The 21,496-nt window shown below is 35.1% G+C and overlaps 1 protein-coding gene across 6 annotated transcripts in view; it reads right to left on the reverse strand.

Moving 5' to 3' along the window:
• Positions 1–1,314: 1,314 nt before the first annotated feature.
• Positions 1,315–21,496, reverse strand: part of FAM184A (family with sequence similarity 184 member A) — a 116,467-nt gene continuing 96,285 nt past the window's right edge. For 2 of the 6 annotated variants that reach the window (XM_059400629.1, XM_059400627.1), the window contains 8 exons: positions 21,103–21,256; positions 17,048–17,175; positions 15,403–15,587; positions 14,819–14,965; positions 8,694–8,811; positions 6,140–6,244; positions 3,218–3,420; positions 1,315–1,664 (listed from right to left, as the gene is read on the reverse strand). In XM_059400629.1, the coding sequence (XP_059256612.1) occupies positions 1,583–1,664; positions 3,218–3,420; positions 6,140–6,244; positions 8,694–8,811; positions 14,819–14,965; positions 15,403–15,587; positions 17,048–17,175; positions 21,103–21,256 (1,122 nt within the window). In that variant the 3' untranslated portion in view covers positions 1,315–1,582. Of the gene's footprint in view, positions 1,665–2,268; positions 2,364–3,217; positions 3,421–6,139; positions 6,245–8,693; positions 8,812–14,818; positions 14,966–15,402; positions 15,588–17,047; positions 17,176–21,102; positions 21,257–21,496 lie in introns of all 6 variants that reach the window. The other 4 variants (XM_059400631.1, XM_059400630.1, XR_009404455.1 and 1 more) reach the window with 3 other exon arrangements.

Here is a 21,496-nt window from a genome sequence, read left to right on the forward strand (position 1 = left end):
TATTGCTCTGATATTGAAAAAGTTTGGTCCTTGGCTATTTCAGCAAGTATGTGGTTAGTTGTTGAGGACAGGTGTTCATCATCTCTGTATGTCTGTGTCAAGTCATTCACCTGCATGAGAACTAATCATCAAATCCTTGGTAAATAATCTCCAAATTATTAGGTAAAATAAAAATCAGGGATGAGAATATGTGCTAATAACTAGATTTGTTTTCTGAAATAAGAAATAACCACTTAGAAAATTCAGTCTCGGGACGCCTGGGTGTCTCAGTGGGTTAAGCCTCTGCCTTCGGCTCAGGTCATGGTCTCAGGGTCCTGGGATCGAGCCCCACATTGAGCTCTCTGCTCAGTAGGGAGCCTGCTTCCCCCTTCACCTCTGCCTGCCTCTCTGCCTACCTGTGATCTCTCTCTCTCCATCAAATAAATAAAATTAAAAATCTTTAAAAAAAAAATTCAGTCTCAGTTGAAGAAAAAATTCACAGCAAGTATTTTATATACTCCCCCCCCCCCAGGATAACTTAAAAGAATATGCCAACTGTGCAAACTTATATACAATGGTTTGTTTTTCTAATGCCCCTCAGCATAGTGACACATAATAACCACTAAAAAAACTGGTCTTTATTGTTACAATCATTCATAGATCAGGTGTTTGTATTCATCTTGTTCACCCAAATACTTCTAAAATCTACACTGCATGATCAACTAAATTTGGCACTAGTTGTTGAATAGTAGTTGATATATCAGTAACAAACTTTTTTTTCTTTCTAAATTTTAATTTAGATTTAATTAACATATAGTGTATTAGTTCCAGGGGTAGAGTTTAGTGATTTATCAGTTGCATATAATACCCTGTACTCATTACATCAAATGCCCTCCTTAAAACCCATCTCCCACTAACTTTTAAGACAAATTAAGACAGACCTGTCTCTTTACCAAATAACTTTTGGCCATAAATCATATTAATCATAGATACTAACTATATTAGAAGTCCTAGACCCTCAGCTATCAGAATAACAAAATACACTATAAATAAGTCAACAGTATTTTTACAGCTGAAAGTTTATAATTTCCACAAGTGTTTTCATTATAGACTTATAAATTTAGAGGACAGAGCTTATAGTTATAGTTATACATGATAATGGAACAAATTAAATTATCCTGTATTCATCCTGATTTTGTTATGATTATAAAAGTCAAATAATATTTTATTATGCAGTAAAACTTTTTAGAAAACACCTTTTTAGTAAATCTTATCTAGAATTTAAAAATATTTAAAAAGTCTAACAAGCTTACTAGAAAAAAATGAAAAGCACTGTTTGTTCTAACAAAATTTATTATGCAGTAATTACAAAGGTTAAAGACTCTTCCATTTCAAATAAAAATAACTGTTATAATTACACACATAATATAGTAGACTGATTCCAATAAATATCACAGGAAATAGAGTATTTTCAAATTGGAAAGACAAATACTTTCTCATTCACAGTGTTTGACATAGGAAAGCCTGTACATGTAATGGTCTGTATAAGGTCATGCTTTTAGTAATTGTCCATACAGAACTAGCTGCTGCCAACACAATTCTTTCAGAATGTGAAGTACCGGGCAAACCACTCCTGGCGCTGGGGATCTGGAGAAGCCACCGGGGAAGCTTCATTCTGAGGAGGACTGAATTCATAAAAAAAGAGAGACATGTAACCCAGCATTAAGCTGTTTTTGCAAAATGAAGGGAAAAGCACAAAAAACATCACCGTAGATGACCACAATTGGTTCCCTGTGTTAGATGTGTTCTGTAGACCCCTCTACACTAGATTGGTTTCTCCACTCCATGAGAGCATGAGAGTGCATCAGCAGCTCAGATGAAGTCAGTTAAGGAGGAGCCACATCAAAACAATTACAAGAAGTTACAAAAAGACAAAAATCAGACAGCTGAAAAAAACTTTGAATAAAAAAATTCAGGAGGAACTATCAGAAATAAGAACAAGGTAACATTCCTCTTTTTCAGCACCTTTTTACTTAATTAAAATTTCAGAATCTGACACAAGCATTTGATTTTTTACAGATGTGCCCTCAAATATAACTAACTAAGCCATGGCATAGTATTTTTACTACATGTATAGTTATATTAAACTTTCATAATTCCATAAACAGTCTAGGGCGAAAGGAGTACCTTAAGAAGCCCATTTCCCCTCCATCTTCAAAGTTATATCATTTATACTTAATTCTAACTAAAGATTCTTTGGGCTAGTTGAGAAAATAAAAGAATCCCTACCGTCTTTGGGGGAAATTACAAGGCACGCAACAATGTGTAATGGAAACTCCAGTGGTCAAGTTCCTTGAGCTCATGCACATGCATCTTACTGATACCTGAACATACCCATGCACAAGGGAAAATAAGCAACACAAAATATTTAGCAGGAGGCACATTCAAAAGTGTATGTGACTATTTTTATTCTTCCTACTTTTCTCTATTTAAAATAATTAGTCATCAACTATGTCATCACTTACCCTAGAAAAAGATTGTGTCTACCTGTAAGATTATTACTAGTGACACTGCTGAGACTTAGTAGGAATAAATTTAAAAAATTTAAAGCAGCACAGACTCAGTAACAGTAAGGCAAACCTAAAACAACAATACTTTGACATTATTTAATGGATAAACAATTGGATTTCATTTAAATTCTCCTTGTTAATATATTTAATTAAGTCTGAGGTTAACTTCAAATTGGAATATCACTTGTAAAAAAATTTTCTAAATTTATTTTTTGCTTATATCTATTGTTAAATTCCCAGAACTTACATATTTTTTTATTTTGGCAGTAAGCATATATATTTGTAAATAAGCCTGGTAAACAAGAAAGTGAAAAAAATATGTAAGAAAAACAAAAAAAAATTTAAGTTCTGTAATAAAGATGGATTATTAGTGAAAAATTTGCTATAATATCAAAATGAAGCAGGTATCAATAAATATCAAAATTCTAAGCATACAAATTACATTAGCACCTCTTTCAGCATATAGAAAAATTGACAAGAAATTAGAAAAAAATCTTCAGAGCCAAAAAGGAGTTTTCTAGAGAAGTGATAAATGAATTTTAAAAATCTTTCACAGTGATATTTCTTTTCCTAGGCTGGTCTTAAAGTAGCAAATTTCTGCAATGTAAGAAGGTAAATTTTTCAAGTAAAAAAGAAAAGAAAAAAATCACTGGTGAGACGGGGCTCACCTCAAAAATGTCTTGGGCTCTTTAGGTGGCACTGGCTGTGGAAGTGGTTTGCTGCTGTTGAACTCAATATCGTGGACTGGAGAATTAGGAATGGGATCCAGGCGGTTAGGATGTCCATTGCCCACTCCACCAGATTCCAGAGCACTTAGATTGGGAACACTCACAAACCTGTTTGTTGGTGACTTATCATTCTTCTTCTTTTGCTGCATTAAAAATAATACATGTGAGGATAGTCCCTGCATAAGGACAAATGAGAAAATAGGAATAGTAGAAGATATAATTTGGCATGGGTAGATTTTGGAAACTTTATGTTAAATTGGATGTTAAAATGAACCAGTGTTACCCAAAGTGTGGTCTGGGGATCCTTGGAGGTGTTCTTTATCTACATGGAATCCTTAGGACAGACATGCTGCTGGGCCAGAAAGAATGAGAAAGAAACACAGAATGGTGTTCACGGGGAGGGGAAGAGATGGAAAGAATGTCAAAGGGAAAAGACTACTTAGAGGAAAGGGGAAAGGAGCAGGTCTTGCAGATACCATGTGGTTAAACAGACTTAGGCTAAAATTAGGAGAAGAAGGTTGTAAAGTTAAACAGTTTTAAAAGGGAGGTCGGTGAACTTTAGCCTTCTGTCAAAGGGAGGCACTCCTTGCCTGGAAATAAAAAGGGAATGGAAAAATACTTGGAGAAGTAGTTTGAAACATACCCCACATTCCTACTTAAGACCTAAAGGCTGACTCAAGTAACTGGTTTCAAATTTGCTGCACCATCTTTTTGAAGAGAGAAAATTAAATCTGCATAAATAGGTCTCTTTTCCTAATTGGTGGTATCAATAATTGGATCATAATCTTTTAAAACTTGTGAAAGATGGTATTAAAAATGTCTTGCAAAAGTAAAATTTTACTGTGTACAGCAAGATAATGCTCATTGATTCTAGAGGTGTGAATAAAATAGACTTAATGGTTTGCAAGACATTTTTAATACCATCTTTTACAAGTTAAATTTGTGCTAACTAAACTTATGAAATATTTTTCTGCAAAATGATTCAAGTGTTTAAAAAAAAACCAATAGCCTAATTGGCCTTTTTCCTTTATTTACAAAGTAATGATCTTACTATCTAGACATTGCCCTCTCTATCTATGTCATATTCTGTGAATCACAGTCTCTGACAAAAGGTCTACTTTGCATAACTGAAAATACAAGGGAAGAATAGTGTCTTCTACAATCACAATTATTAAAGCTGAAGTCTCTCAGAATTGAACCGATGTATCTTTTGCATTTTCTTGTTCTAGTCACTAGAGGTTGTAAATAAACCTACCGTAAGTTTCTATTTGAAGGAAACAAAAGTCTCGTTGGTAAAGTTCTACAGGAATGGTTTTAGAGCTAAAAATTTTATTCCCAAAAATATATTAGAAACATTTTCATTTTATTGGGGCACGTGGGTGGCTCAGTTGTTAAGTATCTGCCTTTGGCTTCGGTCATGAGGATCCCAGAATGTAGGGTCCCAGGGTCCCCGGATCCAGCCCTGCACCTGGCTCCCTGCTTGGCGGGAAGCCTTCTTCTCTCTCTCCCACTCCCTCTGCTTGTGTTCTCTCTTTTGCTGTCAAATAAATCTTTAAAAAAAAGAAAATATTTCCATCTTATTATTTGTTTCATCAAGTCTTGTAATCTTGCTTTGTAATTTAAAACATATTTCACCCTAAAATATGAACTTAAAAACTAACTATATTAATTCGTTCACCAATTATGAGAGCCTTCCATGTGCCAGGTAGTATTTTAAGCTCTGTAGAATCAGCTATAGGCATCCCTACTTTAGTCGTTCCGTTTCATAAAACATTTAAGTCATTCTATGTTAAAGGATTACTTAAAAATTTGGAGCAGTTTAATTTGTGAAGGGAAGATGTTCTTAACAGAGAAGTTTTTATGAGCACTGAAAGTAAAAATTTCTGGCTAAGGACGCAATAGAAATTAGGCATAAGGGGCAAATTAAATCTGAATCCCAAAATGGCTTTAGCACTAGTACTTTATTTCTACTACTGATTTCAGCCAAAAGATATGTAATCCCTGGGGCACCTGGGTGGCTCAGAGGGTTAAAGCCTCTGCCTTTGGCTCAGGTCATAATCCCAGGGTCCTGGGATCAAGCCCCGCATCGGGCTCTCTCCTTGGTAGGGAGCCTGCTTCCTCCTCTCTCTCTCTGCCTGCCTCTCTGCCTACTTGTGATTTCTCTCTGTCAAATAAATAAATAAAATCTTAAAAAAAAAAAAGATATGTAATCCCTATAAAGCCAATATACATAATTAATTCATTATTTGCTTTATTCAGTTATTTGTGGCCACTTACAGAAAATGTGATGAAATTTGCAACTGAATACCTACCATACCATAGGAAGCTATGGTACAAAGATGTGTAAGACTTAGCCATGTCCATTTTACTTGCCTATAATGCTCTTCTATCTGTCCTGAGAGAGTAACAAAGTCTCAGAATAGACCATTTTCAATTTTAAGTGTCAAGAAATGTACTGAGAGAAGTAAAGCACTTCTCCAAAGACTGGTAGACAACAAGGCTCATTAACATGGCAGGCCTAAGGCCTTAAGTTAGGGAGTGCTGTTAGGTATACAGGGCTAGAGTACCTTTCAGGACCCCATAGAGGATAGTGAACACCAACAAAATGATGTTAGTTTTCTTTGGAGATGTGAAAAACCAAATGACAGAAACCAAGGTTTTACAATAATGTCTTAAGGAGTATGAATTCTCAACAAAAAATATTAATCTCATTCTGTGAAAATGTATACATAAAATTCATAGATTTTAATCCTAAATACTAAATTTAAGATTTGGAAGGTTTATCCTATACTGCTCTGAATATTAAAAATTTTAAACAAGTTTTAAACTACATCCCTGTTTCATAATGTTTATAGCACGTACCTTAGTCAATGGATTAATAACACCAACAGTAGGGCTTGAGTTAAACACTTTGTTGAAGTTAGTTTCTCGATTGACTAATTCCAGCTGATAAAACTTATTATCCTCCTAAGCAAAAGAATTATAAACACCACTTAGACATTTTCTATTGAAAATTTAACACTGTTTAAATGCCATTTCATTCAGAATTTACTATAAAACCTGAGTGAGGATTTATATACCTCGTTCATCAAAGATTTCTAGACTTGACTGCTAGTGACTTAATGACAGCTGGTGGGAAGGTTTTCAAAACTTTTCAAAACCATATGCTTTGGGGTTCTTCTCTACCCATTAATAACTTTTTTCCCCAGGTGGATCTAAATATTTTGGCCCTATTCTCTGTTCCAAAGGGCTGACTATGCAGTTTGAGCAGCTTAACTTACATTCATGGAGTTGTGTATATGGTTTCGTTGTTTCTATAAAGGTGACACTGATTATCATTATTCTTCAGTACTGGAATACATTTGATCTTGTCTAATCTCCTCTCTGAGACCTCAGTGTTGACTTTTGAACAACAACGGTTTGATCTGCATGGGTCCACCTACATGCTGATTTTCTTTTTTTGGATGAATGAAGTACTATAAATGTTATTTTTGTCTAATGGTTTTTTTAATAACATTCTTCTCTCCAGCTTACTTTACTGTCAGAATATGGTATATAATACATATAATATAGAAAATAGGTGTTAATTGACTTTGTTTTCAGTAAGGCTTCCGGTCAACAATAGTTTATTAGTAATCCAGTTTTCGGGCAGTTAAGTTATATGTGGATTTTCAACTATGCAGGGAGTTGGTGCCCCATAACCCCTGCACTGTTCAAGGGTTGACTGTACTACAGCAGTTCTAATCACTGACCAGAGAAAAAGTGACCAACATACAGTTAAATCCTCTGCCTTTTACTTCACCACCAACATGTGTCAACTGAACAGACTGTAAGAAGTAAACACATGAGTGTGAAATGCACGATTATGCTCTAGTAGAACCAGATACTTCAGCCCCTTCTTAGTTACCACTGTCATTTGCACCACCTCAGCCCATGTGCTTCAGAGTCTGCAGAATTGGTGTGTAGTAGGAAGAGTGTAGAACAATCCTTACCTGGATTTCTAATCTGTCACCAACTAGCTACGTTGCTTTGTGTTTGCTTTATTCTTTGAAGTCTAATGCCTATCCTGTTGTGAGGATAAAATACAACTCTATCTTTAACATCTGTTCACTAAGAACTGGAAAAGCTATTTCTAGCATAGATGAAATAAATTACATTTAATCCCTGTGCTAACTTCATGTGTGGAATAAAAGGTAATCAGAGGAATCTATGAGGACTGTGCTCATGTTCACAATGCCTGGAAAATCCTGCCAATGTCTGCTCCTGGGTTCCATAAGGAACCCCAATTGATAACTGGCTGCTTTTAGCAGGAACTTAATAGTCCCAGCCAACAGGATGAGTTTCCTAAATGCCAAAAAAGAGAAAGTTAAAGAAAAGACTTCAGAAATAAATGCTTCTAGGCTCTCTTTGCATGCTAACATCCATAGTTTTTAGTTGAAGAGATCAATGAACCAGTAGAGTGATTAACATTCTATGTTAGTTTTACCCTGAAAAAAAAAATTTTTTTTAGTGACTATAAAAATTATTTTAAGTATTGATCAGGATATATAATTTTAGAAAACTCTAAAATGTTTTATGAGTTATTAAGACATTTGCATATTTCTTATTCTTCCATCCAAGTACTAACCAGGCCCTACCCTGCTTAGCTTCCGAGGTCAGATGCATTCAGGGTGGTATGGCCATAGACTGTATTTCTCATTCTTGAAGAATAATGAAGTCAGTTTATTTATTGTTAAAACTGTATTTCCTTCCCTAATGGACTGCTCAGAGACCCTAACACCTCATTGGACCAAGATTCTCAAGAGAGGGGCGCTGGGTGGCTCAGTCGTTAAGCGTCTGCTTTTGGCTCAGGTCATGATCCCAGGACCCTGGGATTGAGCCCCACAGCCCCAGCAGAGAGCCTGCTTCTCTCTCACCCACTCTTCTTACTTGTGTTCCCTCTCTGTGTGTCTCTGTCAAATAAATAAATAAAATCTTAAAAAAAAAAAAAAGACTCTCAAGAGAGAGTCTGTATCTTCTCTTAGTTAGAACCCTAAGAAAAATGGATCCCTTTCCTCATGGAGTATCTCCTTGGATCAGGGTAAAATAATACAACTAGCTGGAAGTACACAGTGCAGGCTAATGTGTGCATGTGTTCCTTCCTATCTAATTCTAATTCTACATGAACAATACACACCTTCAATAACATATTAACTGTATGTTGCCAAGGCACAATCCTCTTACCTAATACCAAATTTAAAATTACTTTATGTTTCTTATCCTTATTCATGAACATTTTTAATAAACTTTTAATCACAATGCACATATCTTATACTTTCAATTTTCATTTAGCATTACTTAATACTTAGCCAATAGACTGTTGATTGGCAAACATGGTAACTAACATGGTTACATCCCTCCCACCCCCAAATCTTACAATTAGTTTCTTTATGACTTGGTCTCTTTCTGTAAGCATGGCTTTTAATTCTGTAATCATCTGTATATCTTCTGGTTTTGATTCTCTCATTAGATATTTTTCTTCCATTTCTTCTAGTCTGAAAACAAGAAACCTTTTAGTTCATTGACAGGATTCAGACACATTCTTCTGTAATATCTACATTATTCAAATTAGTCCAATTGAACACATACAAAATTTAAAAGCAAACTTTTCTCCTTAAAATTTTTCAACATAATAACATGATTGTCTCAAATAGCTGTAGTATTATTAAAGGCTCTAAGGGGGTAGATGATGTTATTAAAGACTTTACAGATTACTTTCAGAAGAATTTCACCGATTGTAAGTCATTCAACAGTATGTCAGAATGAGGTGAGGTAAGCTCTGTAGAAGAAATGATATACTGAATAATACTAAGCTCTAAACATAGGTATGATGCTGGAATTGTGGTTTCACCATCAGGAGAACTTACCAAAAATACACTCCTGTGTGATGACATAAGGCTTGGTAACATAGAAGAGAGACAAGAAAAGATACAGAGAAAAGGGAAACAGGACACATACACGACATAATTCTTTCCTGGTTTACAGGAAACACAATTAAAAAGTTCTGTATGATCAGCTAATACATAAACACTGTAAAAAAGATTAATCAGATAAGATAATTATTTTCTAGGCTGCTTCTGCCCAGAATGAGATAAGAAGGCAATAGGCCTGAATGCCACTGAAGACTCTAGAATAACGAAGGTTCCAAAAAAAAAAAGACTCTGGAATAGAGGCCACCTTTTATAAGCAGAGGCACCACAGGCCCTGCAGAGTCTAAAAATATCGATATCGGAAAGGGCAGAATGAAGAGAATGCAAATGGAAACTGCTGGCTCAACTAGGGGTTTAGGCGGGGGGAGCAGAAAATTTAAATAATGACAGCAATTTAAAAATTTACTGTTTTCAAAGTAAAAGGACAGAATGTAAGCTCAATAAAAATTATGGTGAATGAAGATACACAGAGAAATGTATTCAACACACACTGAGTAACTTCTAGACAATCTATCATCTATCAGTGATCTACTCCCACTTCCCAATTCTAGAGGGGTCCAAGAATCTCTGTATTTTAAGAATTTTAGTAAAAAACTCCACTAACTCGGCCCAACCTAAAGTTCTAATCTCTTGGGTTCGGGAAGATTTGTGGGTAAAGGGAGGTGTGGGGTTAGGAAGTCAATGTCTCAGGATCAGAGATGACTTTGTCAATTCAGTTTGAGGTTAGTTTCACTATCTTTTATTCTTTTGTGATAATGCAGGCTGAGTGAAAAATCTGCTTCACTGGCTCACACAGAGGGACCTTGCATTTTATCATGATATGGCATTTTACGGGCAAAATTTTAAGAAGCCTGAGAAACAATGATCTGGTCAAGGAAGAAGGCATTGGGTTTATACCAGAGTTGCCACAAGATGTCACTGTGGTACTTTATTGTTAAAAGCAAAAGAAGCTTTTTGAACTGCATCCTACAGCTGAACAAAAATACTTGGCAGTAAGTAAATAGTTGCTAAAAAGCTCAATTTAATGCCTTATTTAAACCTATTATTAAACAAAATGAAAAATGAAACTATTATTTCTATTCTTTTGTTCTAGTACAATGAGAGGTTAAAGTAAAGGGAGTCTAAAACAGTCACTTAAAATCCCCAAACCACCTTTTTTGCTCTGGTGTATGTTCTACATACATTCTGCATACATATGTTCTACATACACCTCAATTCTAGTGTATGTTTTCATTTACCTACAAAATTGTTATCAGTTAAATATCACCAAAAAAAAAAAACTTTAAAAAGATACCTTGATATTAAAAGGGAAAAAATAATTGATTACATTGAAGAAAAAATTCATATAAACACAAATGGGAAAGCATTAAAGGAGAGAACAAGTAATATGATCTAGATTTAAATTGCAAATATACTTCCAGAATTGCTAAGTCTTTCAAAATTCTAATAGAACACGTGGCATTACTCTGATCCATTTCAAGTCAAAGCCTGGTCCCTTTCTTCAGCTGCCCCAAGCAGCTCTCTAGGCCTGCCTGGTTTCCCAAAGACTAGGTGTTAACAGCTGGTGCTACAGGAATGATCTTACTTTGTTCTTCTTTAATCTTTCTGGTCACAAGAAGGAAGAGTCTTAGTCTGGTTCTGTATCTTAAATGGCTTTCACAACATATGCGTATCACCTTATTTCACAGGGCTCAGGCTGGCTTGCAGCAGCAATAACTAGCTAGAATCTAATAATATTGGTTTTTTGTCACATAATTTACATATTTTTAATTATTGCCTAGCTTCTGTTTAGAAAATGGATACAATTTTTCAGTAGTGATAATGGTTTTACTGCAGAAATAATCAAATCTTCCTGCTAAATTTTTAAGTTATAATGAATCAATTAAAAATATGAAAACTGTATCAAAGATAGTCAGAAATGACCAAATTCTGAAAGATTAAAGCCTGGAAAACATACAAGTTAGTCTTTTACTCAAAATATAGATTTCCATTAAAAGAAATACAGAGAGAAAAAAACAAGTAAAACATATATAAATCTAATTAGGTCATTGTTGGATTCTCCCCTGGCATGCATGCCCTGATTTTTTTTTTTCTCCAACAATATATAGGTCAATGTCTAGGGTTTGTGAACAACAGAACCAAAAATATGAATACCTAAAAAAGTTGTATGAAATGCATAAAAATGTTTTCAAAGTGGCAGTTCTCCCATGCTTTTTTAAAAAAATAATTGACAAAGTCAGTAAACTGAGATTCTAGGCCAAACAACAGTATTGGCACAGAGGTATTTTAGAATCTTAATTGTATAAGGATAAACTCTATTATATCATCCTCTCGGGAATTTAAGAAAAGAAATATATAACGGAAGAAATTTAATGTTGCACCTTTAGTTCCCCATAATTTATGGGCATGGACTCTGATGCATGACAATAGAAATACTTATTCCTTACATCACAAAGTTTATGAACACACCAGAATGGTAATTTAAAAATCAAACAACAACAAAGAACAATAAGGTATTATGGATAAAAGAACTCAAACAACTTTTAAAGAGTAAGTCATTTGGGCATGGTAGAGTGTTACTTTTCAATTAGGGATTCCTGATCTATGTAATAGCCCTGTACAGAAAATTTGATGTTTCCCCCAAGAAGAAACTATCTTTTGTTCCAGTACAGTGAGAAAAGTAAGCTTAGACAAACAATAATTATCTCTGAACCCCCTTTTCTGCATAAAAAAGATCGAATATGATTCCAAGTTCTTTATATGTTTAGATTTAGCTTAAAGTTCTTTAAAACCGTTCATTCTTTCATTTGTTTCTAAAACAAAAACTGCGACATACTAGACACAAGGTTTTTACTATAGTATCACTCAAAAATGAAACTATTTCTATAGAATATCTAAAAATCTAAGACTTTAGTACCCAGCATTAGAAAAGAGTTTTTTAAGTAATCATTCCATAAGAGCTACAGCACTCATTACCATTTCTACAATGTTTAGATGATACTTTCTGGTGTTTAAATTTCTAGTCCCCTCTTCCCTGATGTCCAAACAGGATTTGGGGTGGGAACAGAAGCAAGAAGCTTCCAGGTGCCCCAGAGGCCCCTCCACTCCAGGATTCAGCCCAACCCATGTTCGTTTCTCCAGTCCTTCCACTACCATCCACTTCCACAAATCCACAGGGTTTCTCCAATTTCAAAGATTTAAAGTCAGCCTGCAGTTGGTTAGGAACTTCGGTAAGATGCCCTTAGTCCTTTGCAATAGGCTGAGAACATTCAAGTCTTGTCCCCCAGCTTCTTAAGCTGGGATGCACTCTCCTTGCTCACCACCTCTGATCTAAGCTATTCAGCAGATTCAAGCAGGCTTCATTTAGGAATATGAAACAGAAATATCCAGTTGTATAAAACTGTGCTTTCCAGTATGGTAGCCAGTAGGCCATTTGTGGCTATTTACAGTTGAATTAAAATTAAATGAAAAATTCAGTTCCTTGGTTGTACTAACCACAATTCAAATGCTTACCTGCCATTGTGTGTGGCTAATAACAATTATACTGGACAGAGCAAATATAGGACATTTTCATTACCACAGAAAATCTACTGGACAGCACTGGTCCAAATATATTGGTATGTATGTTTGGCTTCAACTAAAAGAATAAATACCTAAGCTAAAGACTAATTAATTATATGATAGTGGTAGTTTTCTGTTGAAAAAAGAAATACAGTCGGTTAGCATGGACCTAATCTAACCTAGCATAAAACAAATGGTAGATCTAGAAAAACAGATAAAATATTTGACTCATGAGTAATACTAGTTCTTTGATCATTAAAAAAATCACAATATAAAAAAGTAATTTGTTATCTACTGAAAATTCATAATGTGTAAAACCACATAAATCAGAATAAAGTAGAAACAAACCTTTAATCTTTGTAAATTAACATTCCTAAGGAGACAGGACACATGGACAGACAGAGGGTGTTCTTTTTGTGAGCATGTTTTTTCAGACTGTGAAGAGGGGGATGCCAGGACTTCAGCCTCCGTCCAATGAGGCCAAGAGAAGGGAAAGTAAACAGTAGGGTTTATTCTAACTAATTTTTGCAAAATGCCCAAGATTATGAGCACTTACTGTGGCTCAAAAGTATTTAAAAATTACCTCCCAAACACTAAAGAATCACTTTGACTGAGAAAATGATCTCATGAGTTTCTTCAACATTTCAAGTGTTACATCACGAAGTAGTACATGCTATAGGAAATCCTCAAAAAAATTCATTCAGGAAACATTAGCATGCCTATTAATGTGAAAATTCTGTGTGTATCCAGGAGAGGGTGTCTCACTTTAGGAGCTACTGAAGTAAACGCTAACCACTTGGGGCTGGGGGAGCAAGGAGAGGGGAGCAAGGTAGGGGGTGTCTGTTTTTTGTTTCAGCTTAAGTGTGGGTGTGGGTATATATACTACATATATGTAACACTATTTATCATGAGGCTTAATTAGTTAAATGGGTAAAATGTGAGAAGATGAGTTGGAGATTGGGGGGAAGGTAATCAGGTAGTAATGACACAGATTATTCTAGACTGTAAACACAGAATCAGAAGGAAACTGAGGTTGGTGTGGCTGACATGTGAGGATAAGGCACAGTGACACTAGGAGTTTTAAGTTTTACTTGGAGACTAAGGTTAATGGGATTAGTCACTATTTTGACTTTACTAAAGTATGTGGAGATATCTATATATTTTTATGCAGCTTTTTTAACTGGTTAGAAGAAGAGAGACTAAAGGTGAATAAATCATTTGCAGCAACAGCTTAGAATAGACTAATTCTGAGATCATTTAAGTTGAACTAGAGTTCAGGCCTCAGAGATGGGAGTGAATGCTATTTGTACAGTGGCTGTTAACAGTTTATAAGTGTGTAGGAAAGAGAGGGGCTGTTAAATACTTCTTTAAAACATTAAGCAATAATTAGAAATCTTGGTTTTAACAATATTGGAGTTATTATATATGAGTAACTATTTCTGATATTTTATTTTCATTAATTTTTAAAATCAAAATTAAATGCTTATTTGTAGGAACTCCAACAATATCTATACAGAGCATAAAAAATAAAAAAGGAAGATTTTGCTCTTCCCCACCTCTAATACGGTGTAATCTACTCCCTAGAGGGAAGTACTATCATTAAATTTTGTATTTGTTTTTTAAGCTCTTTTGATTATTTGTATATAAAACATGTATTATTAGTGCATGTATGGGATCATAATATTCCTATTGGCCACAATATGCTCTTTTTCCTTAACATTATACAATGGACATCTCTAGAGTTTTCAGCATAGCATGACAGCTCATGATTCAGACAAGCTTTAGGCAAGGATTGTCCTAGTGGAACTGCAGCCATGGCAGCTGAGAGCCACTCAACTGCCTTATCCTCATTAATGAAAATATCACATTACAATTACCATCTGTAATACAGCACTTAAGTTTTCTTTTTAAAGTATCAATTAGATTTAAAAGAGTAGCTAATCTGAGGTTAGACACAGTCTCCTCAATTTATATCCCACATATGAATTTTCTTTAATACAATATGACTTACGACACTTGCAAAGCTGCATTTATTTCCTTGAGTAGCTCGTTAGTCTTATTAAAATCTGCCCGCATGATATTTTTCTCTCTGAGATGGTCTGCTGTCATGACATCCAGCTCTTTTTCAAGTCTCTTGTTTAAATCTTGTTCATGCAACCTGTTTAATTTATTTTTAGTTAAGAATATGTTATTCTGAGGTCAAGCTTTCAAAACTTTCTATACTCTACCAAATTTGAAATGGTTTTAGGTATAATATATAGAAAACTAATGGAAACAGCCTAAAGTAAGTTACTTACTTTGCTCTAATCTTCTAGCTTGTTAAAGTTCTCTCCTTTAATGCTTTTTAAATTCTATTTTATAAAGAGTTTAGTTAATAATACAATTTCCAAAGTTACTGAATGCATACACATTGTTCAAAATACAAACACTTCATCTATGTTCTAAATTATAGCAGTCAAGAAAAAAAGTAAGAAATGGTCTTCAATATCTGCTAGAAGACAGTTTAGTCATAAAAATAGGCTTGTATTTCTAACTACTATACAACAGTCTTTTGGATTACGCTGTATATTGCTTCTATTGTAATTAATGGCATACCTCATCTGTTGGTTAGATTCACTTCGTATTCTGAGAATTTCTTTCCCCTTAAATTCCAGTTCTTTGGTTAGGGCACTTATGTTTTCATGAAGGTGCTGTACCTCCTTATCCAAGTCTGAGATGTGATGCTCTCTGTGCCTTAATTCCTCTTGTAGATCTGTTATTCTACACATATGTTCCTTACTCTGCAAGGTACAAATAATTTTTTTTTTTAAGTCACCTCTATGAGGATTAAGAGTCACATGCTCTACTGACAGAGCAAGCCAGAAGCCCTACAAATAATTCTTAAAAGTTTCCTAATATTTGCTTTCTGCATTTATCTAAGGGAAAGAAAATGACAAATGTAATGACACTGCTTTAAAACCAAACTGCTAAAATAAAACCTAAGACCTCCTCTCTTCCCATCTGTAAGAAGTGTTTATACGGATACAGTTTATATGGATAATATCAGGGTGACAAGAGACCCAAAAGACCATAAAAGAACATCTCCCACACACTTTACAGATGAGGAAACGAATACCCAAGAGATATCTGTTCAAGGATGATTTATATGAACAACAGAGCTGAGAACAGAATGCAGGGCCCCTACACACTCACCAAGTTATATGGGCTTACAATAAAATTCTGGCACCATTATCCCTTCATTTAAAAAGGCCCTGCATCACGGAGGCTAGGCCAAAACACACACACACACACACACACACACACACACACACATATCCTATGGCTCAGGAAGCAGACTTTCTGCTTAGTGTTGATGTAGCAGTTGCCTTGTCTGAAATATAAGCTCCCTTCCATTTTCCTAGAAGTTACCATTTTCTACAATGTCTATCTATACATTGTCAATTCCAGTGTTGGCCTAGTTAGGAGAAAATAAAATTTCCCTCCATGGTTATAAAGTGACTCATTTAAAACTTCATAGCAGTGAAGAGAAAATTTGAGCTGATCATTTAACATAGCTAAAGACTAACAAAGTCAAAGTTTTAAGTCTAACAAATGAGGGCCTTCATTGCTCTATGCCTAGAAATCCATCCATCCAGACATTTAAGATATAAACTCTCTAACTGAAGGAAGTACACTTGGCCAAAGAGTAAAGTTTAAAAAGCATAGGTAGTACCTGTGTTACAGTGATATGGAAATATCAGTTATCTTTTTTCTTGAGCACCTGCTACCTCTATAGTTATGCTATCCAGTATGACTACTTAAATTCAAATTTAAATTATTTAAAAATTAAACAAAACCAGACATATAAGTCACACTAGACATCCGGCCATGTGGCCAGTGACTGCCACAGTGGATAGAACAGATATAGAACAGGTCTATCATCTTGGAAAGTTCTATATATAGTGCTGTTTCATAGTGTTCTGTCTTCACTCTTCATATTATTTATATTTTGTCTGCTTTCTTAAAATGTAAGTAAAACTCAAAATATTCAATTAAAAATTCATAAAATAAAATGAATTTTATGACCAATATGCTAAAGTCAAGTTACCGATTTCCCTTTAAAAATAAGACTCTTCAATATAGATGATAAATAATAACTAGTGAAAATACTAGTTATTACAAAATAATTTTCAGAAAACTGTCAACATTCACATCTATTCACATTTAAGGAATCATCACATAACAGAATGTCCTCCTTTACCTGTCTTCTGCTGATGTCTATGCTTCGCTCTAATTCCATTTTAGCAGCTGCCAATTCTTGATGATGACTATGCCGTAACAAATCAATTGCAGCTGCATGCTGATGGTTTAATTCTGAGCGCAAAGAGGCTGGAATACAAGGGGAATAAAAACTGTCCATGTATTTTAGAAATATTATTGATACTTCACATAAAAATTGTAAAAGTCACAGAATATTATTTTTTAAAATTAGGACACTTGTATATGCCCATTTAGATATCCTAGACTATCACAGAATATCATGAATTTAAAGGTTATCTAGTTTTGATAAGGATAAGAAAATTTTCCAACTGCTCAAAAGGATCAAGGTGTTTCATATAGGCTTTTGATTTGCCAGTAAGGTGTGAAAGGAGACAAAATGTTTGGTTTTGTTTTGTTTTTTAACTTTTCTCATTCACTATTGGAATACTAACATTTTAGAACTGAACAGTACCATAACATATGTTCATTTAGGAAGCACCTTCCCACCCAGGTAAGAATTCTTCCACATAGTTCTGAAAGATGTTAAAAACTGGCAGGTGAATGCTTTGATTTGTAAGTCATGAGTTTGATTTGAATTTGAGATTATTTGATACAATCCACACTTATTGAATGCCACGTATTACATGAAGGGAGAACAAAATATGGCCCTGTTCTAATAACTGCACGGGTTAGAGGGAAAGGCATCATGCCAGAGAATTAAGTGGAACAGGAGAGACGAATATTAGCTATAATGAAAGCACAGTGGTAGAAGAATCCAGATGTCCTAGGAGAAAGAAATTGGGAATGCTATCACAAAGGAACTATCACAATAACTCACTCTAAATCACTTGAGCAAGGGTTCTCCCAAGTGGAGAAAGAGAAAAGCATTAATGAGGAGGGGATAACATATGCAAAAGCAGAAAACCAAATCTATGAGGTAAACTGTAAAAAGATTGGTATGCTGGGTGCCCACAGAGCACGTGGTCAGAGTAGAAAGAAAATGGAGCCAAGTCTGAGAGAGTTTTAGCACAAAATGCTGTTGACTCTATGTTTGAGTTTATGGTTCTCAATCTGGGATATATGTGGCAGTACATCTGAGGGAATTTTAGAGTATACATGATCGTCTTCTGAAACATGATTTGTACTTGAAGATTTTGAGGAAAGCCATTACTTTCACGTTAATACAAAAGAGATATGAATAAAAGGCAAATTGTACATTTTAAAGCTAAAACATGAGACAACTTAAAAAAAAAAATGCTGTGCTTGGAGCTAGTCATGTTAGGCTCTTCCTGAGGCCTCCATGTAGGTTCAGTCTCCCTGGTGTTAAGGGCTACTTCTGTGAAAAAACTTGACAGGCACTGAGGTAGGACACGGGAGTTACTGAAAGATTTAAAGTTGGGAAGTTCCATGGTGAGATTTGAGTCTTAACAAAGATTAGCCAGATGGGAGTCTGGAGGGTGAATTGCAGGAAAAAGATCAATGAAAAGGTTATGGTAATTACCCAGTTGAAAAATGATATGACCATGAACTGCGTATGACAAAAGGACTCAAGAAGAGAACAGATATAGGGAATATCTAAGGGAAGGAACTAACAGGGTGTGGAAGCAAAAGAAAAGAAGTTAAACGCATCTTCTACCTTCCTGGCTTGGGCAACTGGTAAACAGTAATACTCTAAATTAAAATGGGAGCTATAGGATTTGGACCTGAGGGAGATGGTAAGCTAATATTTAAAAATGTAAAATTAGAATATCTAACTTCCTAATGTGCAGTAAGAAGCAGAAATCTAATTCACAAGGAAAGCAGTTTGGTCTTAAATACATATTTGGAGTTACTAGCAAAACAGATGGTACTTAAAAGCCATAGTTGTGAATCCAAACAACCAGGAAAATCCTGAAAACCAAAAAACGGAGCAGAGCCCTGGGAACTAAATCCTGGGAAACAGCAGTATTTAACAGATGCATGGGAAACAGGACTAGCACATGAGATTAAAGAGCAGGGAACGGAAAAGTGGGAGTGCAGTGGAATTTTGAAGTTAAATGGTGACCTCAGGGAGGGTAATTTCAACGGATTAATGGGGGCAAACTTAGACCAGATGGATCCTGACAAAGGACTAAGTATCCAGAATACATGAAGAACTCTCAAAACTCAACAGTTTTTACAAACAATCCAATTAGAAAAGATATAAAGATGGCAAATAAACACATGAAAACATGTTCAACATCATTAGCCATTAGAGAAATGCAGAGTAAAATAAACAACACAGTGACATCAAATGTTGGTGAAGATGTGGAAGAAAACTGTCACTCATTCACTGCTGGTGAAGATGTAAAATGGTACAGCCATTCTGGAAAATAGTTGGGCAGTTTCTTTAAAAAAAAAAAAAAAAAAAAAGCTAAGCCTACATCATCATATGACCCAGCTCCACTCCTGGCATTTATCCCAGAGAAATGAAAATTTACACTTACACAAAACTGGAAACACCAGATGTCCTTCAATGGGTGAAGGACAGTAACTGTCCTTCAGCAATAAAAAGGGACAAACTGCTGCTACATACAACTACCTGGACCAATCTCTAGGGAATTATGCTGAGTGAAAAAAAGCGATCTCCAAAAGGTTACATGCTATTACATTTATAACATTTTTAAAATGACAAAATTACAGAAATGGACAACAGATTAATGGTTACCGGGAATGATGGTGGGGAGGAAAGGGAAGTAGATATTGCTATAAATGGACAACAGGGATCAACACGGTAATGGAAGTATTCTATGCCTTAATAATGTCAGTGTCAATATTCTGGTAGAGATAAGAACTATAGTTTTTGGGAAAATGGATAAAGGGCGCAGAGTATCTCTTTGTATTATCTCTTACAAGCTGATATGAATCTATGACTATCTCAAAGTAAACTTTAATTTAAAAAAATCATAAAAAGTCCTTTTGCAGTAGAGAGGCATTGAAATCAAGTTTCAGTGGACTAAACAATGGTGCTAACACTGGGCCTGTTTTACTTCTCACACTGCTGTGGAAAGTCTGTGCTTCCTGTGGACGAGAATTTTATAGATTGCCTCTACCTTTGACTATAAGCTGCTTCTTTATAAAGATAGAGCTGCAGTTCATTTTTTAATTCTTCTTTGCTCAGCAGTTTCTGTAGCATGTAAAAAGATATCTCACAAATGTCTGATAAATAGTCTCAATATGATTTTCACCCTAGCTATCACAGTGGCTTGTAAAGGAGGAAAAGGAGAGAGCTCTGATGACTTGGCCTAGGGCTCCCAGCAACAGTAGAGACAATGAACTGGGTCAAATGGCTTTGCTTTTGGGGCCCAAGGTATCCACAACACTTTGTCTTTTTTATTCCCAATTCCTATTGGAAAGGGTACACCACTGAAATGTGACAACATACAATAAAAACTCTTAAGAGAATTAGGGGGAAAAAAAAAACAAACAAAAGGAAAATGAGATGGTAGGGATAAAAAGTTCTTGAACAACACCAAAACAATTCTTTAAATACATATGCAGTTTTCCTTCAAATCTCAACTGATCTCCTTATAAAAAGGGCAGTGATTTGATTACTTCAAAGATTAAAATCCCATTAAAGAAATATCTGAAAAATACCTACATAAAAAGTCAGACCTGAACATGAATTTTCTTCTAAAAACAAAATCCTGGAGTGGAGAATACCATATGACCATCAAGTCTAAGGACATGTGGCTCCATGCCTATTTACTCCTTTCAGTCACTAGGGAATGGAAAGTTTGAATGTCCTGACTCCGTTTAGTCCCTTAGGGTAGGTAGAAGCACCAGTGAGTGTTGTTTACACAGCCAGAGTACGGGAAAGTTGAGGGGACCTCCCCTCACTGTTTCTGTTCTAACCATTCTACTCCTCCACACTCACCTCTTCATCTGGTAACTTCAAATATACAAAACACTTTGTATATACAAAATACATATTCATTTTGGTGTTTCAAAAATTTTTTAAAAAGCTGTGATTTCATACTGAGTTTTAAAGGAGAACATGCAAATAAATATGACAAAATTATAATCCTTTCAAAATACCAAGCATAGCCTTTCCTTCATCTTCTAATTCAAACCGAAGAGTCTGAAGTTCCTGTTCCATTTCTATCCGGAAGCCCTCCATTGACTCTCTGTGTGCATCTTTTAATGACTGAAGCTCTGCAGAATGTTTTTGTTGTAAATGATTTTCAAGAGCCTAAAACAGGAGAAACATACTCAAATTATTCAGGAAGCAAATGCAAACAAAATAAAAAATTACTAAAACTCAGTTATTAAAAAAATTTTTTTTAAATTAACATATAATGTTTTATTTGTTTCAGGGGTACAGGTCTGTGAATGATCAGTATTACACAATTCACAGCACTCACCACACTACATATCTTCCCCAATGTTCATAACCCAGCCACGCTATCCCTCCCCCCACCTCAGCAACCCT

This window comes from Mustela nigripes, chromosome 5 (genome assembly GCF_022355385.1).
Source record: "Mustela nigripes isolate SB6536 chromosome 5, MUSNIG.SB6536, whole genome shotgun sequence".
Lineage (NCBI taxonomy): Eukaryota > Metazoa > Chordata > Mammalia > Carnivora > Mustelidae > Mustela > Mustela nigripes.